The sequence below is a fragment of the Pavona decussata genome, unplaced genomic scaffold, assembly GCF_977016875.1.
Source record: "Pavona decussata unplaced genomic scaffold, jaPavDecu1.1 SCAFFOLD_386, whole genome shotgun sequence".
NCBI lineage: Eukaryota > Metazoa > Cnidaria > Anthozoa > Scleractinia > Agariciidae > Pavona > Pavona decussata.
The window spans coordinates 793,748-813,045 of NW_028145758.1; the positions used below are offsets into that span (position 1 = coordinate 793,748).

At 39.7% G+C, this 19,298-nt stretch overlaps 1 protein-coding gene and 1 pseudogene across 2 annotated transcripts; both read right to left on the reverse strand.

Annotated features, from left to right (window-relative positions):
• Nucleotides 1-3,234: 3,234 nt before the first annotated feature.
• On the reverse strand, nucleotides 3,235-6,256 carry LOC146451491 (chitinase-3-like protein 2 pseudogene; annotated as a pseudogene). Its single transcript, XR_014859963.1, has 2 exons — nucleotides 5,659-6,256; nucleotides 3,235-4,262 (listed from the first exon to the last, which is right to left on the reverse strand). The product of XR_014859963.1 is annotated as a chitinase-3-like protein 2 pseudogene (transcript).
• A 7,277-nt stretch (nucleotides 6,257-13,533) lies between these two features.
• LOC146451492 (acidic mammalian chitinase-like) lies at nucleotides 13,534-17,954 on the reverse strand. Its single transcript, XM_085098820.1, has 3 exons — nucleotides 17,896-17,954; nucleotides 15,777-16,397; nucleotides 13,534-14,390 (listed from the first exon to the last, which is right to left on the reverse strand). Exons 2-3 carry the CDS (start codon nucleotides 16,351-16,353, stop codon nucleotides 13,618-13,620), a joined length of 1,350 nt encoding a protein of 449 aa, XP_084954946.1. The 5' UTR covers nucleotides 16,354-16,397; nucleotides 17,896-17,954; the 3' UTR covers nucleotides 13,534-13,617.
• Nucleotides 17,955-19,298: the final 1,344 nt, after the last annotated feature.

A 19,298-nucleotide genomic window follows, 5' to 3' on the forward strand; every position in this document is an offset into this window, starting at 1 on the left:
TCGGTGAGGCACGCCTTATAGAGTGTTTTCACATGACGTCACGGCGGCCATGTCGGGTGTCCCAAAACAAAGAAATGGCGGCCAAATCCCAGCCTAAACCTCTGGGAATTGAACTCTATTTTTATGCAAATACTTTCTTCTGTTTCATTAAACCAATATAGCCAGTAGTCACGTGAATGAAAACACTCCATACGATCTGGTGTAACATAAAAACCCTAATACAGCAACCCAGCGCGCCTAATTTTTATCCATTAGAACGGGGGGTGGCACGCCTTATACGGTCTGGTGTAACATCAAAAACGCTAATACAGCAACTATGCTCTTAATTTTTCCGATCCATCAGAACGGTGGGTCGGGCACACCTCACACTGTCTGGTGTAACATTAAAAAAAAACCCTAGCGGCTACTGAATATGTTTATCCATCAGAATGGTTGGAATCTACCTTAAATCAGATTATTTGGTGTGATAATGCAGTCACCAGTGCAGCCAGCCATCAGTCAATTTGTATTGATCAGAACGGTGAATAACCCCCCTTACATACACCCTCTAAAATAACATGAAATAATTTTTTTCCAGAAGACTGAAGGTTGTCCCTTTCTTACACGGCTTGCTGTAGTATCGTCAATACGATGGAACAAGCCAGAGGTATGTCTATCCATGTTTATTAAATTCTCAGCCTCGGATATTGCATTTCTAGCGTTCTGATTGGTTCACTAAATCTCGGTTATCAGCTCATATACCGTAGTTTGACCTTATTTGGAAATCGAAAGCCCCAGGTGTCGCTAAGCTAAATTTTTTTTCGGTGGGAAGCAAAAGTTTCTTCGGAAAAATGTAGAAAAAAATAAGGAAAAGAAAGAAATGCCAAACAATGCCATCTCAATATAACAACAATAAAAGCCACAAAGTTCGGTATGACACTATTTAATGGTACGTATCTCTGAAGTTTCCTTTAAAATCTTCAAAATTGCAAGATCTTACGATTTTTTAGATCACATAACAACAACAATAACAACCAGTTACCTTCAAAAATTTCAGGATGGCTTGCAAATCCTGGCGGTAGGAGGTTAAAGCCAATCGAAGAAATTTCTCAGGAAGAGCTTCATGCCTGCCTTTATGTTTTTACGAATTTACGAGGACTTCAGATGGTTCATCTATGAAATCCGTACGAGCGGCGGCCATAATGTTCGCCCGAGTTTCCGTCGCTCGGCACCACTCAGCAAAACATTTGCACTAATGTGCACAGCTCTTACGCTTCTCAAATAAGCTTGAAGTTAAAAAACTTGCACTGAATGCTTGTCTCAGTGAGGTTGTACCTCGTACACTTGGACTTGCCTGAAGTGTTTTAAATCGTCCGCGAGGAATTCAGTTCAGCATGAAAAAAGCCGTCCTTGCCCTGATCTCTTCCTTCGCTTCACAGCAGAACATTTGCTCAAATGTGCCCAACTATTACGCTTCTCGATGTGCTGGAACTTCAAAAGCACTTGAATGCTATTCTCAGAAAGGTTATAATTCGTACATTTATAAAACGTTTCTTGAATTTTAGATGTCCGACTGTGTCCGATTTTCTTCGCTTTCGATTTTTCATTCAACTCCGTTTGCAAAGCGCTGCGCGTGTCATGTGATCATTAGGTTTCGCGCGCTTTGGTCGGAGGTTGCCTCAACATCCGGTCGTTTAAATTTGAAAGAAATTTTTTCTTAAAATATAAAAATTCGTTAAACTTCAACAGCAATGTCCAAACGCGGAGAATTTAATAAAACAATTATTCCATTCGCGCTTGTTGGATATGAGATTAGTTATAGCCAACTCGGCGCTTCGCGCCTCGATGGCTATTTACCATCTCATGTCCAACGCGCGCTCATGGAATAATTGTTAAATATCCTTTTCTTCTCACCACTCCTGTGGCGCGTGACTCGTAGTGCGCGTTCACCTCACGTTTTGCACTCGCCCACGAAACACACACACACACACACACACAAAAATACGCTTGTTCTGCGGGGCCAGTCTGGTGTTTCTTCTAGGGGTATAGAAATATGCGTGTGTATTTTGCTTTCGTCTAGAAGTTGACTTGTTTTCTCCGGTGAAAATGTTGTACTCAATTTTTGGGCTCTTGTAGCCTCATCGAAAAATCGCGAAACAATTAGTGTACCTGGTATCACAGGCTATAGGTAAAGAGAGACAATTAGTCACAACAGGACCGCCCGCCAAATGCCACGGGATCTGATAATTTTGTCCACATAAATACTACCCGGCTAAACTTTTTTCTTACAAATATGACAATACGTTCAAGTAAATCGATCACATACAGCGTTATTAAACCAATAGAGAGCAACCGTTTGCTATGGTAGTGCCATGAATATACATATTCTTCAACCTTCGCCATAATTAATGCATTAGTTTACTTATTGTACTGTGTTAACAATAACACTCATGCGATCACTTTTTTCAGGATTTCACTTCCAAGCTCACGTTCTCTTTTTTTTTCTATCTTTCTTCTAACCGTGTCTCAAGGTGATTTAATATCGCGCTTGACTTATCTCTGCCCTCTAGACTACACTCTGAGAAAATACTGCACTTTATTTCAGAAAACGTACAATTTGCTCGATGATTTAATTTAGATCGTATTCTTTCGGCATCATACATTAAAGAACTTTGTGGTCTCAAAACGGAATAATCCCGGTGCATCCTCAATAAACTGGTATGTTAGGAATGCTAGTAAATTCTCCTTCACGTTACTAACAGTAGAGGCCACCTGCGTCCTCTTATGCGCGTGATTGTGTCATAATCGAAACCGTATATTTAAACTGTCAAATTCTACAACCGCGGAAAACAATTTTCTTTACCACAACTGTCTTTTGTAAGGAAAATTGAGAGGTGTCAATTACAACTTGATGGCATGTAGAAGTCGGCCCTTGAGTCCGTACATCTCTGGTCTACTTTCAGTACAAGAACATTTCTGTGACATTTTTGTGTCAGGTAAACATATTACTCACACGTCACCGGAAAAGTACGTGAAGAAACCTCGGACGCCCCCAGATTACGGCGGAAAAAAACCTTAAAAGATTCTCTCGAACGTTTTGTATGGGGTACTTACAGTTGGCCCTCGCTGTTACCCCTCAGGGCATAAAAAATCGTAGCAAAATTGAAATATCTTTAACTTCAATATTTATTTCAAGAAAAAACCTTCAAATACTAAATTTTCCAACTAAGAAAACAATGTTAATCGACGCTGAATTTAATGACACTTGCAGTGACTCGATGGGCAGTACCCAGCGGCACAATTATCTTCGCACCATTTTTTCATTCCTGGCACTTTCTTCCAGACACCCACAGGAAAACAATTAGAACCTGGCCGCTGAGAAGATGGTTTCGTGGGCGCAGCTGTTGTCTTCTTTGGAGTGGATGGCTGCTGACACTTGCAGTGACTCGGAGGGCAGTACCCAGCGGCACAATTATCTTCGCACCATTTTTTCATCCCTGGCACTTTCTTCCAGACTCCCACTGGATAACAATTAGAGCCTGGCCTCTGAGAAGATGGTTTCGTGGGCGCAGCTGTTGACTTTTTTGGAGTGGATGGCCGCTGAGTAGGAGGATTTGTAGGCGCAGTTGTGGGTTTGCCAGTTGTGATGGGACTTACGGTGAAAGAGCTCGTTGGCGCATGTGTAGTGGGAGGCACAACGTTACCGCTAAGAGCTTTAGCCACGGCACTCAAAAGAGGATATTTCCCTTGGCCACAGACGTTTTGGAAGTCATCCAGATCTATGGCCCAAAACATGGCGCCACGAAGGCCCTTTGCCTTGAGGAAGTCCACCTTCAGTTTAAGGCTTTTGGGATCATCGAAACCGACCCACAAATCTCCGGCATACCCGTATGGAGATAGTGCCACATTATCCGAGACCACAGTTAAACGTTTGGTGCAAATTTCGTAATAAGACAGAAATCCTGATTCCTCTGTGTATGGTCCAGCTGGCGGATCACCGGAAGCTGAAGCTCCTAACCCGTTGTTTGCCCAATGGACAAGTCTGAAGGCTCGTCCGTATGTTCCCATCCCCAGGGCTATTTTGGATGGCGGCATTCCATGCTTTACCCAGTAGTCCACTGCGTACGTTACGGTTAGTTTGTCCCCCGGGATTCCCTCGAGTGCCGAGTGGTGTCCCGTCTGTTTCTCCCACTTTCCGTGAAGATCATACGACATAAGGTTGATCCAGTCCAAGATTTTTCCAAGGTTGTTTATCTCATAGGCTGACTCGATGGTTGAGTATCCTGTAAAAGAGGCCTCAAATATTGAGGTTTTAAAATAAACGTCCTTTTTCCCTAGAATGCAGTTATCAATGTACAGCCACAAGGGGTGGTTGGGTGATGGAGGGAAGGGGGGTGAAGGGGGGTGTTGAAGGAAAAGCTCTAGGAATTTAATTTACACAATTATTAACGATTAATTTTAAATCTATTTTGTTTTAACTCAGTTCAGCAAGAACTGTTAAGCTATTAAAAGCTCGTAACTTCGGGAATTTAGATTCTGTTTAATTTGCTGCAACGTTCTGTAAATTAAATTTTGAGCACAGAAGACAACACTTGAGCGTTTTTCTTCAATTTTGTGATAAAGCCGTCTTCTTCGAGAATACTTTTAGATCGGCATCAGGCAACTCTAGCGGAAAATACGATTTGAGACAGTGAAACTGCTTTTCGTTAGAGAAAAAAGTTCACAAGAAAGATTGTTGAAATAAAAAGTAGTTATTTGATTACCGCGTTGAATAGACTGTTGATGGGGGCGTTCCAAACATGTTACTCGAGGAACAAAGAATCTAACACTTGATTAATTGTTAATCTTTGCTGTTGTTCTTATTTTAAACAGCTTTAACAGGTGTTTTGGTGTTCATTTGATACAGTCTTTCCTTTTTTGTATAAGAACAATTAACCCGGCCAAATAAGATTTAGAGCGGTTTCCAATTGAGTGTCGCAAAACCAAAACCATAGTAATTACTCTGGCCAATCTCAGCAGATGGAAACAACACAAACAAGCCAATCAGAATTCGAAGTAAATACATGTAACTCGCCCCAAGAGCGCGCGGGAAAACGAGCGCTGAGAAAACACGATTGGTTTTGGTTTGGATTTCCATTGGTTGAGAAAGTGGTGCGAGGTTTGTTAACCAATCACAGAGCGTAGTAATGGAAAATTAAGGTCAAGGCGGAATTACTTTCGACACTCAATTGAAAACTGCTCTACCGCTGTATTGAAATACTATAACACGCAACTTAATTAAGAACATCTTAAGAACTTTAACCTATAGTTATCATACAAATCCCACAACTTTAACAAATTCTGTATGCCTATTTTTTCTACAACTCAACAAAATCAGAAGGTTGGGTTAGAACGGATTTATTAGATATTCAATATTTTGTTGAAAGATTTCATATAAATTGTCAAGTTTTGCTGATTGCCTTGATGATGTTTCAGTTAACTTTGTAAAAGTACCAGCTTACTAAAAAAAGCCCGAGTTTGTTTTGTCCGTGTATTATGAGAATATCACCCATGCTTGTATGAGTAAACATGGCTTAAGCTCATTCATGGGTTACAATGATTTCATATTTTAGTCCTTTTAGAGCAAAAAGCCCCGTAAACAAGACTATTGGAGACATTTAATAGCGAAAATCATCCTACCTGCAGCCACAGCAGCCGTCAACAGCAATCTCGGTTTCTTACTCTCCAAAGCCTCTTTCTTGAAAGCATCCAAAAGTTCCTGGCAGAGAATGGTGAAACGTTGCTTGTCTCCAGGCGGAGAATTACCGCGGTTTGCAGGATACTCCCAGTCTAAATCGAAACCATCAAAGTTGAACTTTCTTAAGCGCTTGATCACTGACTCAATGAATGTTTTTCTGTTTCCTGCTGAGCTAACCATCCGAGAGAAAGGACTGACAGCGTCGCCCTCGTGCGACCAACCACCCACTGCAAGAAGCGTCTTCAAATCAGGATTCTTCTGTTTAAGCTTGTCCACTTCACCATACAGCGTCTCATCGTTCCACTCGTAACCGGCGATTTTATTTCCAGAATCGATTTTCGCAAAGGCGTAGATGACATGAGTGCAAAGGAAAGGGTCGATATCTTTCGGGACAAATTTAGCGATCCCGGAGCGATATTGAGCCCAGTTTGTAAAATAACAAACACGGACATGCTTGTTAGCCTTAGAAATATGAATCACTGACAAAATCAGCAGGAGCGCGGGTAGAAGACGCAACATCCTCAGCACTCAACTCGGTGGTAGATTCGTTGCAGAATATACCTTGATAGAAGTGAAACAAAATCATTTTCAGCATTATATATAGCTGCATTGACGTGTCAGCGGTGGGAATTTCCTTTCAAACGTAAATGTTCTTGCTGTGACTGGTTAAACAAAACGTTTGACCATGTTTGTATAGCGTCCATGAAAAGACTTTACTTTATGAAAAGAGTGTTTGTGTTCAAAAAGCATTGTTCGCATGCTAAACCGAGGAGTGATGAAATAGCAAACGTGAAGTATTTTGTTGTTTATTTTACTAGGTGTCTGAAGACCGCTATTGAAATCTGGAGTACATATTTGATAAGTGTTTTTGAATGGCGACCGACAGTTAAAGGCTAGGGAATTCAAAAAACTTAAGGCTTTTGAAATTCACGTGTGTGTACTCGTTGCATTTTTAATCAGCCCGTGTTTTCTCTCGTTCCGTGATCTGAATTTAAATTTGTAGTCAGAATTGAAACGTAGATTTTCACAAGTTGAGCGCTCTAGAAGCTAAAGAAGTCAATAAGCTAAGACATTACTTTCTTACGTTCCTCAGTTTTGCAATAATTAGTATATTTAACAGGAGACGTCTCGAACTGGTCGTAGTTCAGAAAATTCAATGAATGCAACTTTGTAGCCGGTTCTTGCTTATTGAAGGGTGACATAAATATATCTTCAACGATCAGGTTCGAGATGCCAACAATATTTTGTCGAAGTTTGTTTGGCCGTGGCAATTCTGTTAAAATCTTCCTAAACGGTTTTTGCTTTTTTTTAAGAGTGACAAATTCCACGATTTCAACGCGTAACGCTACCTAAATACCAACACGATTTTGTCGAAGTTTGTTGGGTCGTGGCGATTTTGTTAAAATCTTCCCAAACGTAACGCTTTTAGTCCTGATTTTCAAGTTCGATGTTAATAAACTTGTTCACTTTGGTAAGAAACAGATTTGTTGGAAAGGGTAAATTACAAAAGAACGTGTGTATTTCAAATAGATATTTTGAGAGGAGGCAATTCAAACCTAATTCATTCTTGGTTTTAGTTTAGTAAGTGTACGTGCTGACAAAGAACGATAAGAAACCTCATTATACTTTCTCAGTGACAAGATTTTAGTGGCCATTGTACAAGACAAATAATTGACAAAGAGGAGGCTCTTTCCTTTCAGGTATTGTAACAATGACGGAAAAAAACTTATTCAATTTGAGAGTAAGGTGATAATTCGTTTGTCATTAATCTGGCCATAATGCATGCAAATTTCCCGTGGATGGGACTTTGATATGAAAAGGTTCTCTGAATGTTTCACCATCCATCATCAATTGAGTGTAACAAGATTCAAAAGAACTACTTCAAGAGTTCGAAACTTTTACTCTAAGAATTCAGAAAAAAAACATATAACATTTCTTCGTCTCTGTCAACGTATTTTCATGATTTCGCGGATTCTTCCTGCCAGGGGCAACCATTTAACAGTTCGATTCGGCGGAATATCTAGTCATTGTACGGCCTTAACCACTTCACAAACATGCGTTTTGTTCAGCAAAATAAGGCCATCTACCGTTTTCAGAGAGCCGCAAAAGCACGTAAAATCGGGGTCCCTAAAATTTTCAGCGATTTATAAAATTTCAGCCAAAGAATTTGAACACTGAGATTATGTGTCGGCTTACAAAGATTTGCCTTTAAAAGGGCTTAAAACAGTCTGTCAATACAGGAGATTAAATTTTAAGTATTTTGCTTAAAAGTTACCGTTGTGTACCCCTGTAACTATCATCTTTAATTGAGTATACACTCTTGTTTTTATAAGAACGTTGAGGCTAACTAAAAATTTAAGAACATACTAAGAACTTTTCTATTTTGACCAAATGTTTTTAAAATGAACAGTATATATACGGATAAAATAATACAAGTAAAACTTCAGTCCGTATACAGTCCAACTTGACATGCATTACGCCATCATTGTCTTGGTCACGTCCGCATGGATGTATTGAAATACTACAACAGGTAAAGCCTTCCTACTCTATTGAGGTAACTTAAGAACATCTTTTAAAAGAACTTTTCCAAGCTTACATTAACGTAAAAGTCTCGGCCCCAAAAGTAGACTTTCTTATAATAAAAGAATATATTTGAAAAAAACAAAAACCTTGGGATGTGAATTTCTGGTAAAAACGAATGTTTATTCAGCCGTGTCTTTAAGATGTTTCTGAAATATTACTTATATCGTTTGTGATAGGAACTCGTTAGCGTAGCGCAAGAGTCCGATTGTTATTACTTGATTCAGTATGGTGTTAGAAGCGAAAGCTGTTTAAATACAAGTCCGTAGCGGACATCTCCTTTTTACAAACATCTTTATGTAAACGTGATCTTAATCCAGTAGTTGAGACTTGCGTAGGATTAAGAGTAAACCGAGACATCAAAACTTCCAAGCTACAACGTCTTTATTTTCTGAACATTTTCTCTGACTACAATATTCAGTCATGGGCTCGCATTCCATGTTTCATGCTCTTATAAGCATCACTTTCACCGGCTTGGTCCTTCTTAAAGTCCCTATCATCCTTACACAGTTTTAACGAATTTTGAAAATTTATGCATGTCTAAGACGCTTTGCGAAGAAATAAATCGTATTCCATGTTTCGTTTTGTTTTTATCGGACGACAAAATCGCCCAAAATAGGCCGTTTTCCGCCATATTGAATACAAAAAGGAGCAGTTGAGAGACTGGGTTCTAACAAGCTTATGACGTCGACCCGGTATCTCAGCCACAGAGCATTTGCTCATTTGTCACTACATTCTCTGTACTGAACAGGAAGGTATGTAGTAGGTGAATGTGCTGCCTTCTCAGTTATGTAGAAGGGTATAGTTCTGCACCCTATACAGTTCGATAATGATGAAGCAAGGAAATGCAGAAAGAAATAGATCGATTTCATGAAACAAAAGCGGGCTAACCCGGAAAATCGTCAATATGCTCCAAGCACTTCACGAACGACGACTTCATGAGTCGATTCTGATTTATTGATGAAGTGAGTAACAAGCCAATCCTCTCAAGACTGAAACGAGATGATATCGGTATTAATGTGACGCCAACTGCCCATGCTAAAGCGGTGACCACAAGTCAAGGTGTACTGATTTAAACCATTGCCAAACATCGCCGCGAACGAGCGGTAAGAAATGTTTCCATTTTTTATTTACGCTTATAGGTGCAGCCAAAACAAACCTACTGAAATAGTAAACTTATTTTAATTTATAATTGGTCGAGACTCACAAGAATGCGAAGAGGCGAATGGAGTCTCTTACTTCTGAGACTGCTGTCTGTTAGCGAGCGGATGAAGGGCCACAGTGACATAATAAAGCTAGTTCTTTTTCTTTCTCAATTCCACGTGTATAAATTTGGGAGTAGCCTTTCCAAGAAGAACAGATCATTCTTTTTAAAAAAGCTTCAGCCTTGAATTTGTCTGTGAAGAACGAGGTAAAGAGTCAATCCAACATCTCGGTCGATTGACATACTGCTCAAAATACTGCTCAAAAGGTCGGCTTTTCTTACCTGGAAATCGAGATATTTTGAAAAATAACACACGCAACGGCTTTCCAAATGTTGTGCGGTTTTACTTCTCTTACTACCAGACCAATTTCAGCTAAAAAAACGATTTAAAAATGGTAAAAATATCAACTGAACAAGCTTATATTTACGCCGCGAAAAATGTCTCCTCAGTGGTCCGCATGTTGCCGCAAAGTAAAATTTGAGGTGGTGGTTTCGTTGACAAAAGGCAAGCCTCTTGCTCATAGGAAAAGTCTTGCTTATTTACACTTCCCTCGGGCCCCAGTAAAATATTCTTTAAACCCGAAAGATTTCAAATATTTAGAAAATAGCAAGCTCCCCCAACACAAACCTCAGAGCGGAGCGAAGCGAGGCGATGCAAAGGGTCATGCAAAAACGAAGCCGGAACTAAACAAACTTAAGCCCTCAATTTCACGCATTCCATAGCTCTCGAAGAAATCTACAGTGCTAGTGAAAGGACCAAAAAACAAATAGCAACGATCAGAGACTCAACATCTTGCTACAAAAACAAATGGCCGGGCCTCGCAATACAAAAACTGTAAGATAAACTGATGTAATTACACAGTTGAATCCTAACAAAGATAACAAAAATAGCGGTCGCTTTCGGAGGTTAAAGATTATCACACGGTTCAATCCTAACTAGAAGCTGTACTGTCACCGGACCGCGAACTGAAAGAAGCAAAAACTAGATCTAAATACTAATAAAATGAAATGGCATAAGAACGACAGCGGCTAAACAGAAACAACAAGAGGTGAAATAAACAGGCGCAAAACGCAGAACTCTAAACCCAAATATCTTTTGAGACAAAACATGCTACAGTTAAGCACATGGTTTTGTTCTATGATTACCATACAAATCCTTCATATCGTCATGGCAACCTTCTGTAAACACACAAGAAGCTAAATTGATCAAAACTAAGACTGAGATAGAAACGCTAAACATGCGAGTAGGAGTTGTATAGGCCTTTCATTCCTGTTTTACGTGCTTGATCGTCGCGTCAATCACGTAGCCAGGGTTGTAGTTAAATTCTGAATCATCTGAGTTGTAGCTTTGCTCGGATTCGGTGTCATTGTTCGGCTTTTGGACTAAAAAATCGGCCAGAAACCCCAAACAGCTCGCGTAGAATTCACTCCGACTCACTACTGCTTTGTTGTGTGCTTGTTATCGAGATACCGGGTCGACGTCACAACTCACTAGTGCCAGTCCTCTCATGGCGCGGTTTTAACTTCGGAAATTGTGATTTCGATCGCGTTTTAAAAATCGAGAATAACTTCAAATCTCATTATTTTGCTTGTTTTGGCTTACTTTCTACGTCTACTTTTGAGAATGAAAGGAATTGGGTAGGGGTGATAGGCACTTTAAGTGCATTTGCATAAATGTGATGCACAATTTCCCATTTTGTAGTTGTTAATGCACCACTGATCCATATCGGTCGCATTTCCCTGCCAAACCCCTATGGCGTAGCAACTTTTGGTAAGGTGATGGATGGTCTTAGGGTACATTGCAGGTGATGAGCCCCGGTAACTCCACCCAAGGCTCTCTTGACTGCATTCATCATAGGATATCTGAGACGAGAATATCATTCAGTCTGGCATTAAATATGAGAGTTTACTTCCTTTTTTTCCTTGCTAAATCTTAGTTTCATCATCAATTATTTTGATAAATCTCAGCCCTAGTGTTCCTCTATTCACATTTTTTATACATAAAAAGGGGAGGGTAGCACTTCCCACAGATACATTCAGGGAGTTGCCCCGGCTAAAAGTGTTTCTATCTCTCCCATTTTACTAGTTATAAGGCATTCTTTTAATAATAAATTAAACATTACAAGATGTTGGATAAACTGTGGCATGAAGTTAATTCTCTCCGTTAGCTAGACTACTCTACGGCCCGCAGCGCAGCGCAGTCATGGTTGGTGGCGCGACGAATAAAAAAATCCTAAATCTAAACGAATTTCAAAATGAAATCATATGGTTTCCTCAATCAACACAACCTGAGTGCGCAAATACTTACTCGTTTAACGGAAGTCTTACAAAAACGATAGAGGGTGAATTTTCTCAGTATATATATTTGGGCAGCGTTAGTGCAACGGACAGTGTTAGCATGAATTCTGTATGTCTTCTGTCCGTATTTTTTTTTATTTGTTTTCGGTTGCCTGTCGTTTGTAGGATTAAGTTAGAAAGTTTTATACCCGAGTTTACCGCGAACCGCTGGAGGTCACGTGACCAGTCTTTCAAGTCACTTTGAGGTTTTCGACGTGCGTTTTCAGCGTGGAGAGGTAGCTTTTCACGCATGTAATTTACCTGAAAGCTTCTAGCGTATAACTCTTGTTTTATCTCTCGTAATGATACAAAAATCTTGTGGAGCAAGTCTTTATCTATTAACAGAGGCACAAAGGCGGGCGAAATGCTAAATTTGGTAAATCCAATTGGATCTTGAAAACAAGTGCTATTCATGACTGCAGATTCAAAATGGCGGCAGTTAATTTGCAAGAAGAACGAAATCGAATTACGTTTGAACGTCAAACCGCAAACCGCGGTTAGAGGTTCGCGGTAAACTCGGATCTAAAACTCTCTATTAAGTAAGTACCCTTACCAACAACCACTTTAGACCAATTGACCAATGGAGTGTCGAAAGTCTAATTTCGTGTTAATCTGGTTTTACTTTACCACGCTCTATCGCTCGGAGCTTTCGCTGATGCAAAAAATTATGCGCAGTAAGAATGCGCAATGCAATTTAATGGAACCACCTTAAATTATCAGCGTCACCGAAAAGAGATTCGATAGCTGACGTTTCAAACGCTAACCCTTCCGTTACATGTTAGAGCGCATCCAAGCGCTCGAAATGTCAGCTCTCGAGTACGGTGGACAAATTACCTTACCAAAACCAAATATTGGTTTGTTTGTTTGTTTATTGTTATTATTTTTTTTTCAGTTTCACGTGATTCCCCGGTATATAAACGACGCAAAAAAGTACAACATTCGGTTAACCACACAAGACAGGTACTGATTCCACTCAATAATCTCTTTCTTTGAAATTAGCTGGAGCCGTTGATCTTTTTAAGTAAAATGTTAATTTGTACTATTAATAATTGCGCGATCTTTTTCCAAGGCGAGCTGCATGTTGCGACACGTACATCGTTCAGTCTATAATTTGCGACTTCCGCCACCGAGAAAAGACGAAACATTTATGTGCGAAAATGATCCGCTCATTTGACGACTTTGAATTATCTGTAATTCGACTTCAAAATGTTGTTCAGTATTACAATAATGACAATCCTCAAAGATTATCTAAGAATGAAATACTAGCGATAAATGTTGGTAACAATTGGCGAGTGTTTGATGGCCTAATTAAAAGCGTGAACCTGAGTGTTGTTTAGTATTTCATCGTGACAATCGCCAAAGATTACCTACCTTCTATGATAAGAAAGAAACACTAGCCGTCAATGTTTCTAACTGGCGAGTGTTTGATGGTCTAATTAAACCGCACCTTTCTCAATTCAAATTTGTTTGCAATTTGGGCTAATTTAGGTGTTAAAAAGAGGAAGAAAAAAAGAAATCGAATGAAACGGAATGATTCGGCGTTACAAAGGTCTTGAGTACGGACTTGGATCTTTCCTTTACGAGGTTGTCATAAAAAAGGATCAGCCAAGCCAAGCTATCACACCTACTTAAACTCAAGTTATGTTAAACGATAGCAAGGCTTCATATAGACTTACAAAGTCAGAGCAAATTAAAATAGCTTTAACTTCAATATTTATTGCAAGAAAACTTCAAATGTTGCATTTTCCAATTAACAAAACAATGTTAATTGGAGCTGAATTCAACGACACTTGCAGTGACTTGAAGGACAGTTTCCAGCGGCACAATTATTTTTGCACCATGTTTTCATTCCTGACACTCTCTTCCAGACCCCCACTGGTAAACAATTAGAGCCTGGCCGCTGAGTGGGCGCAGCTGTTCTCTTCTTTGGAGTGGATGGCCGCTGAGTAGGAGGATTTATGGGCTTGCCAGTTGTGATGAGAGCGTTAGCCACGGCACTCAAAAGAGGATATTTCCCTTGGCCACAGACGTTTTGGAAGTCATCCAGATCTATGGCCCAAAACATGGCGCCACGAAGGCCCTTTGCCTTGAGGAAGTTCACCTTCAGTTTAAGGCTTTTGGGATCATCGAAACCAACCCACAAATTCCCAGCATACCCGTATGGAGATAGCGCCACATTTCTCGAGACCACAGTTAAACGTTTGGTGCAAATTTCGTAATAAGACAGAAATCCTGATTCCTTTGTGTATTGTCCAGCTGGCGGATCACCGGAAGCTGGAGCTCCTAACCCGTTATTTGCCGGATTGACAAGTTTGAAGGCTCGTCCGTATGTTCCCATCCCCAGGGCTATTTTGGATGGCGGCATTCCATGCTTTACCCAGTAGTCCACTGCGTACGTTACGGTTAGTTTGTCCCCCGGGATTCCCTCGAGTGCCGAGTGGTGTCCAGTCTGTCTCTCATACTTTCCGTGAAGATCATACGACATAAGGTTGATCCAGTCCAATATTTTTCCAAGTTTGTTTATCTCATAGCCTGACTGGATGGTTGAATATCCTGTAAAAGAGACATCAAATGTTAAGGTGCAAAATAAACATCGTTTTTCCCTAGAATGCAGTTTTCAATTTATAGCCACAAGGGGTGGTTGGGTGATGGAAAGGAGGGGGGATGGAGAGGGGGGGGGGGGTGGAGAAGGGAAAACCATGGGAATTTAATTTACACGATCATTAACGGCGCCCTTAAATTAACCTTAATATTATTTCGTTCTTACTCAGTTCAGCAAGAACCGAAAAGCCCTCAAGAGCTTCCACATAAACTTGTGAAAAATAGGACGACAACACCACGTGCACCACCCTCTCCCGAAGGTTAAACTATAATTTTGAGTGTCCACACATATGCCATTAAAAGGCCATCAAACGATATGGTAGCACAGAGAGCAACACTTCTATCAGCCTTTTAATTTAATTTTTTTTTTCGTTGGATGCATCTGATAAAAGCCGACTTCTTCAAGAACAGTTTAAGATCAGCATCAGCAACTCTAGCTAAAAATATCGTTTGAGACAGTGAAACTGCTTTTATTGGGAAAAAAACTTTCACAAGGATGATTGGAAAAATTAAAAGCAGTATTCATATTACCGCCTTAATAAATTGTTGATGGGACGTTCTAAACATCTTACTCAAGGAACAAAGAATCTTTTGTACACTTGATTAATTGTTAAGTTTTCCTATTGTTCTGTTTTTAAAAAGCTTTAACAGGTGTTTTGGTGTTCATCACGGGTGAGAAAAGTGTTTGAGTGCAAATACGACAATTGTTCTTAATAGTACCGACTTTACTAAAGCTGGCGCGTGCGTTTCTCAAAACTCCGAAAATATTTCGGCCCGGACCATTTTACCTGCACCGGCGCTCATTTGTATAAAGTTGCAATGATTTTTAACGAGTCTGAAAATGAAAACAATGAAAATTTTACAAGATTAAGAGACACCTTGGAGCAGTTTTCATGGTAAAGGATTGAAACACCAATCCATTGAAAGCACTTTGGATAAAAACGTGTCGAACCGAGATTTGAGAAAGAAAATATTCGCCACTTAAGAATTGTATACGTAAGACATTCAGAAGGTTGAGTTAGAATAGATTCTTTGATACAGTTCTTCAATATTTATTTGAAAGATTTCATACAAATTGTCGAATTTTCGCTGACTGATTTTGTTTCAATTAACTAAGTAAAAGTACCAGCTTACTAAGAAATTAAAACAAACGGTGAATTGTCCGAGTTTGTTTTGTCCGTTTACTACGGATGACAACATCACCCATGCTTGAATGAGTAAACATGGCTTAAGCTGATTCATGGGTTACAATGATTCCATATTTTAGTCCTTTTCCGTGGAGTAAAAAGCCCCGTAAACAAGAATGTTGGACACATTTAATGGCAAAAATCACCCTACCTGCAGCCACAGCAGCCGTCAACAGCAATCTTGGCTTCTTACTCTGCAAAGCCTCCTTCTTGAAAGCATCCAAAAGTTCCTGACAGAGAACAGTGAAACGTTGCTTGTCTCCAGGCGGAGAATTACCGCGGTTTGCAGGATACTCCCAGTCTAAATCGAAACCATCAAAGTTGAACTTTCTTAAACGCTTGATCACAGACTCAATAAAAGTTTTTCTGTTTCGTGCTGAGCTAACCATCCGAGAGAAAGGACTGACACTGCCGCCCTCGTGCGACCAACCACCCACTGCAAGAAGCGTCTTCAAATCAGGATTCTTCTGTTTAAGCTTGTCCACTTCACCATACAGCGTCTCATCGTTCCACTCGTAACCGGCGATTTTATTTCCGGAGTCGATTTTCGCAAAGGCGTAGATGACATGAGTGCAAAGGGAAGGGTCGATATCTTTTGGGACAAATTTAGCGATACCAGAGCGGTATTGAGCCCAGTTTGTAAAATAACAAACACGGACATACTTGTTAGACTGAGAAATCTGAATCACTGACAAAATCAGCAGGAACGCAGATAGAAGACGCAACATCTTCCCGGTGAGTAACTCGGTGGTAGATTCGTTGCAGAATATACCTAGACAGAAGTGAAACAAAATAACTTTAAGCAACATGGGATGGGTCCAAAAAAGTGCCATACCCCCGAATCAACCTCTAAAAGATACCTTGAGCACCCACGTCACACGTCGCTTTATTAGCTCCGTGGGATCATGAACTAAGAAATGTAAAAACATATCTCCAGATAGAAGAATCTCCGCTAAATTTAAGAAATAAAGATGTGAACTGGTATAGGCCGGTGAAGATCTAGGCTCAGCTGATTTTAATGATTCCACGTACTGGCCACTGATAAAGACAATTTACTGTTATACAAACTCAACTCTTTATTAAAAAATACATAAACCATATGTGGGGAATTTGAATTATCAATTTCCACACACATAAATAAAGGAAGCTTCATTTGGCAACTGTCGTTCTTTGCATCACAAGGAAATACAATGACTTATCTGGAAATAACAAACTAATCAACAAAATTTAGAGTGCTTATATCAAATTTCAACTGAAGTAGCTCATAACCACATCTGAGACCGTGTTCTTTTTGTTTTTGTTTTGTTTTTTTGTGCCTTCTGTGTCCGGGAGGTGGTGGTGATGTTGGTGGGAAGCTGGGGGGGGGGGGGGGGTGCTTATTGTATCTCCATCCATAACTTTGCAAGTAAATAAACTATGACCTTGAGACTTAGAGGGTAGAGTTCGAACCCGAGTCAACTGATCGAGTCAGGGTCCAATTTTCATTTTTCGATTTTTATTTATTTTCTACTTTTTTGTATGGTTTGCAACATTTTTCATTATCGATCGCTAGAGCCATTACTGCTGTGACTCGCTGCTGCTTTAGCAAGATTTACGACATCCCTCGGTGTTCATAAATTGTCTAAGAAGATTAAGGTTAGGGTTAGTGCGAAACTGAACATTTCTTTGCTTCTTCTATGATTCTCAAGTGATCTTCACTCGTCCACAGTCCAGTATCTATTACAAAGTGGACGCTGAAAATATTGACTCAGGGTTAACACCGATTTAGTCAATAATCTGCAATCGTCCCCCAACTAGCCACATTCGGGGCTAAATTTGTTGAAGGAGATTGGAATCACAACTGGAATTTGGCGTGCATAACCTTAAAAGGAAGTCATCAACCTTAACTGGTGAAAGTTATGATAATTGAACTTGAAATACTTCTTTCCAAATACTTTTCTTTTAAGAATGATACTTTGTCCTCCCCTACCTTGCTTTTCCCTGTTTGCCCCTCTACTATTTAGCTGACGAGCTTGCAGAAAAGAGATTCGAAGAATACGAGAAAGAGGGAATGGCCTGTCGTTTTTTTTCTATACGATCATCCACAAACTAGTCACATTCGTGGCTAAAACTATTGTAGGTAATTGGAAGGAGTTTCAAACCCTTATCGCAATTGGAATTTGATGTGGTGAACAATAAAAGGTAGCCATTAAGCTCAATTAAATAGCCTCTTAATGTGAATTACGTTATTTTTAAAAGTTATGACAAGCCTTTCAAACTCTTTCGCTTACCTTTCTTATCTTTAGTTGCCGCTTTGCGCTATAGCTGAGCACGCAAAGAAAGAACTTCGTAGAATAAGAACAAGAACGAATGATGTGGCGTTTATAACGAAGAACTTGTCAGACAATCCAATCAAAATTGGCGGAAGCAGGAAATTGATATTGCATGACGTGAAAATATTGACCTAAATACTTAAATGTATTTTTGTGAAAACTATTTAAAGCGCTGCTTATTTTAGTACATTCAGCATCCCAACTAAACTAAAAGTTTCTTGCTCCATGGCCAAAGGATTTTATACATTTTAAAATATATTTTAATCTATTTTTATTGTTATTATTTGTAACTGTTATATGCAGGCTGTGTATTCCTGTAAAAGATATAAGTTTATCAAATAAAGTTGTTGTTGTTGTTGTTGTTGTTGTTGCTGTTGTTGTTGTAACTTAAGATAGATATTTTTATCTTTTGAAGATCTTTAAAATCCCCCGCGATAACGAATCATTTTTCCTTGTCCCTTGGTACTTTGTTAAATCGAGCTTCGACTGAAAGGCTAAAATATTTCTAAGTTGCAGAATATTCATTTGATGTATGATCCACAGTATGGGTCATATTTGAACCCCTCTCAGAAGCACGGAGTATGAAGGGAGTAATAGAAGAAATCTCAAAGATAAATCTCCGCGGTCCGCTGGTTCAACAAAAATGAGGACTCTATCCTTCCACGATCTTCTATTTACGATCCAATGTACAATCTTTCAATCTTTCATAATCTTTCAATCTTCTAATCCGATCTACATTTACAATATTGTTCCTATTGATTTATCAGTTATTATGTTTAGTAGATTTTGTAGACAGTTTGAATGCTGCCTATGAAAGCTGTGAAATGTCTGTATCCCAACGTAGGGGAGTTAAAACTATTATCCCCTAGGAGGAAGCACACCTCCAGGTCATTTCGGGTTGGCGACCGATAACCTTGTTAAATGTCGATTACAAACTGGCCTCCAAAGTTATTGCCAAAAGGATAGAACGCGTTTTACCATCTCTTATGCATATTGACCAGTCTGGTCTCATGAAAAGTAGATTCATAGGACAAAATGTTCGACTAGTTAAGGACATTCTCCAGAAACTGAATTGCAGGAAATTCCAGGGATTTTGCTTTGCCTTGATTTCCAAAAGGCTTTCGATGCGGTAGAATGGTCCTTTCCTCAGGAAAGAGGCCCTCTTCAACTTTGGAAGCAGCATTAAAAGGTGGATCTCAACCTTTTATACGAATGCAGAAAGCTGTGTGCTGAATAATGGCTTTTGCACTGACTACTTCATGGCATCTAGAGGTGTAAGGCAGGGCTGCCCAATATCCCCTACCTGTTTCTCCTCGCTGCTGAGGTTCTAGCCATCAACATAAGACAAGACAAAAGGATTA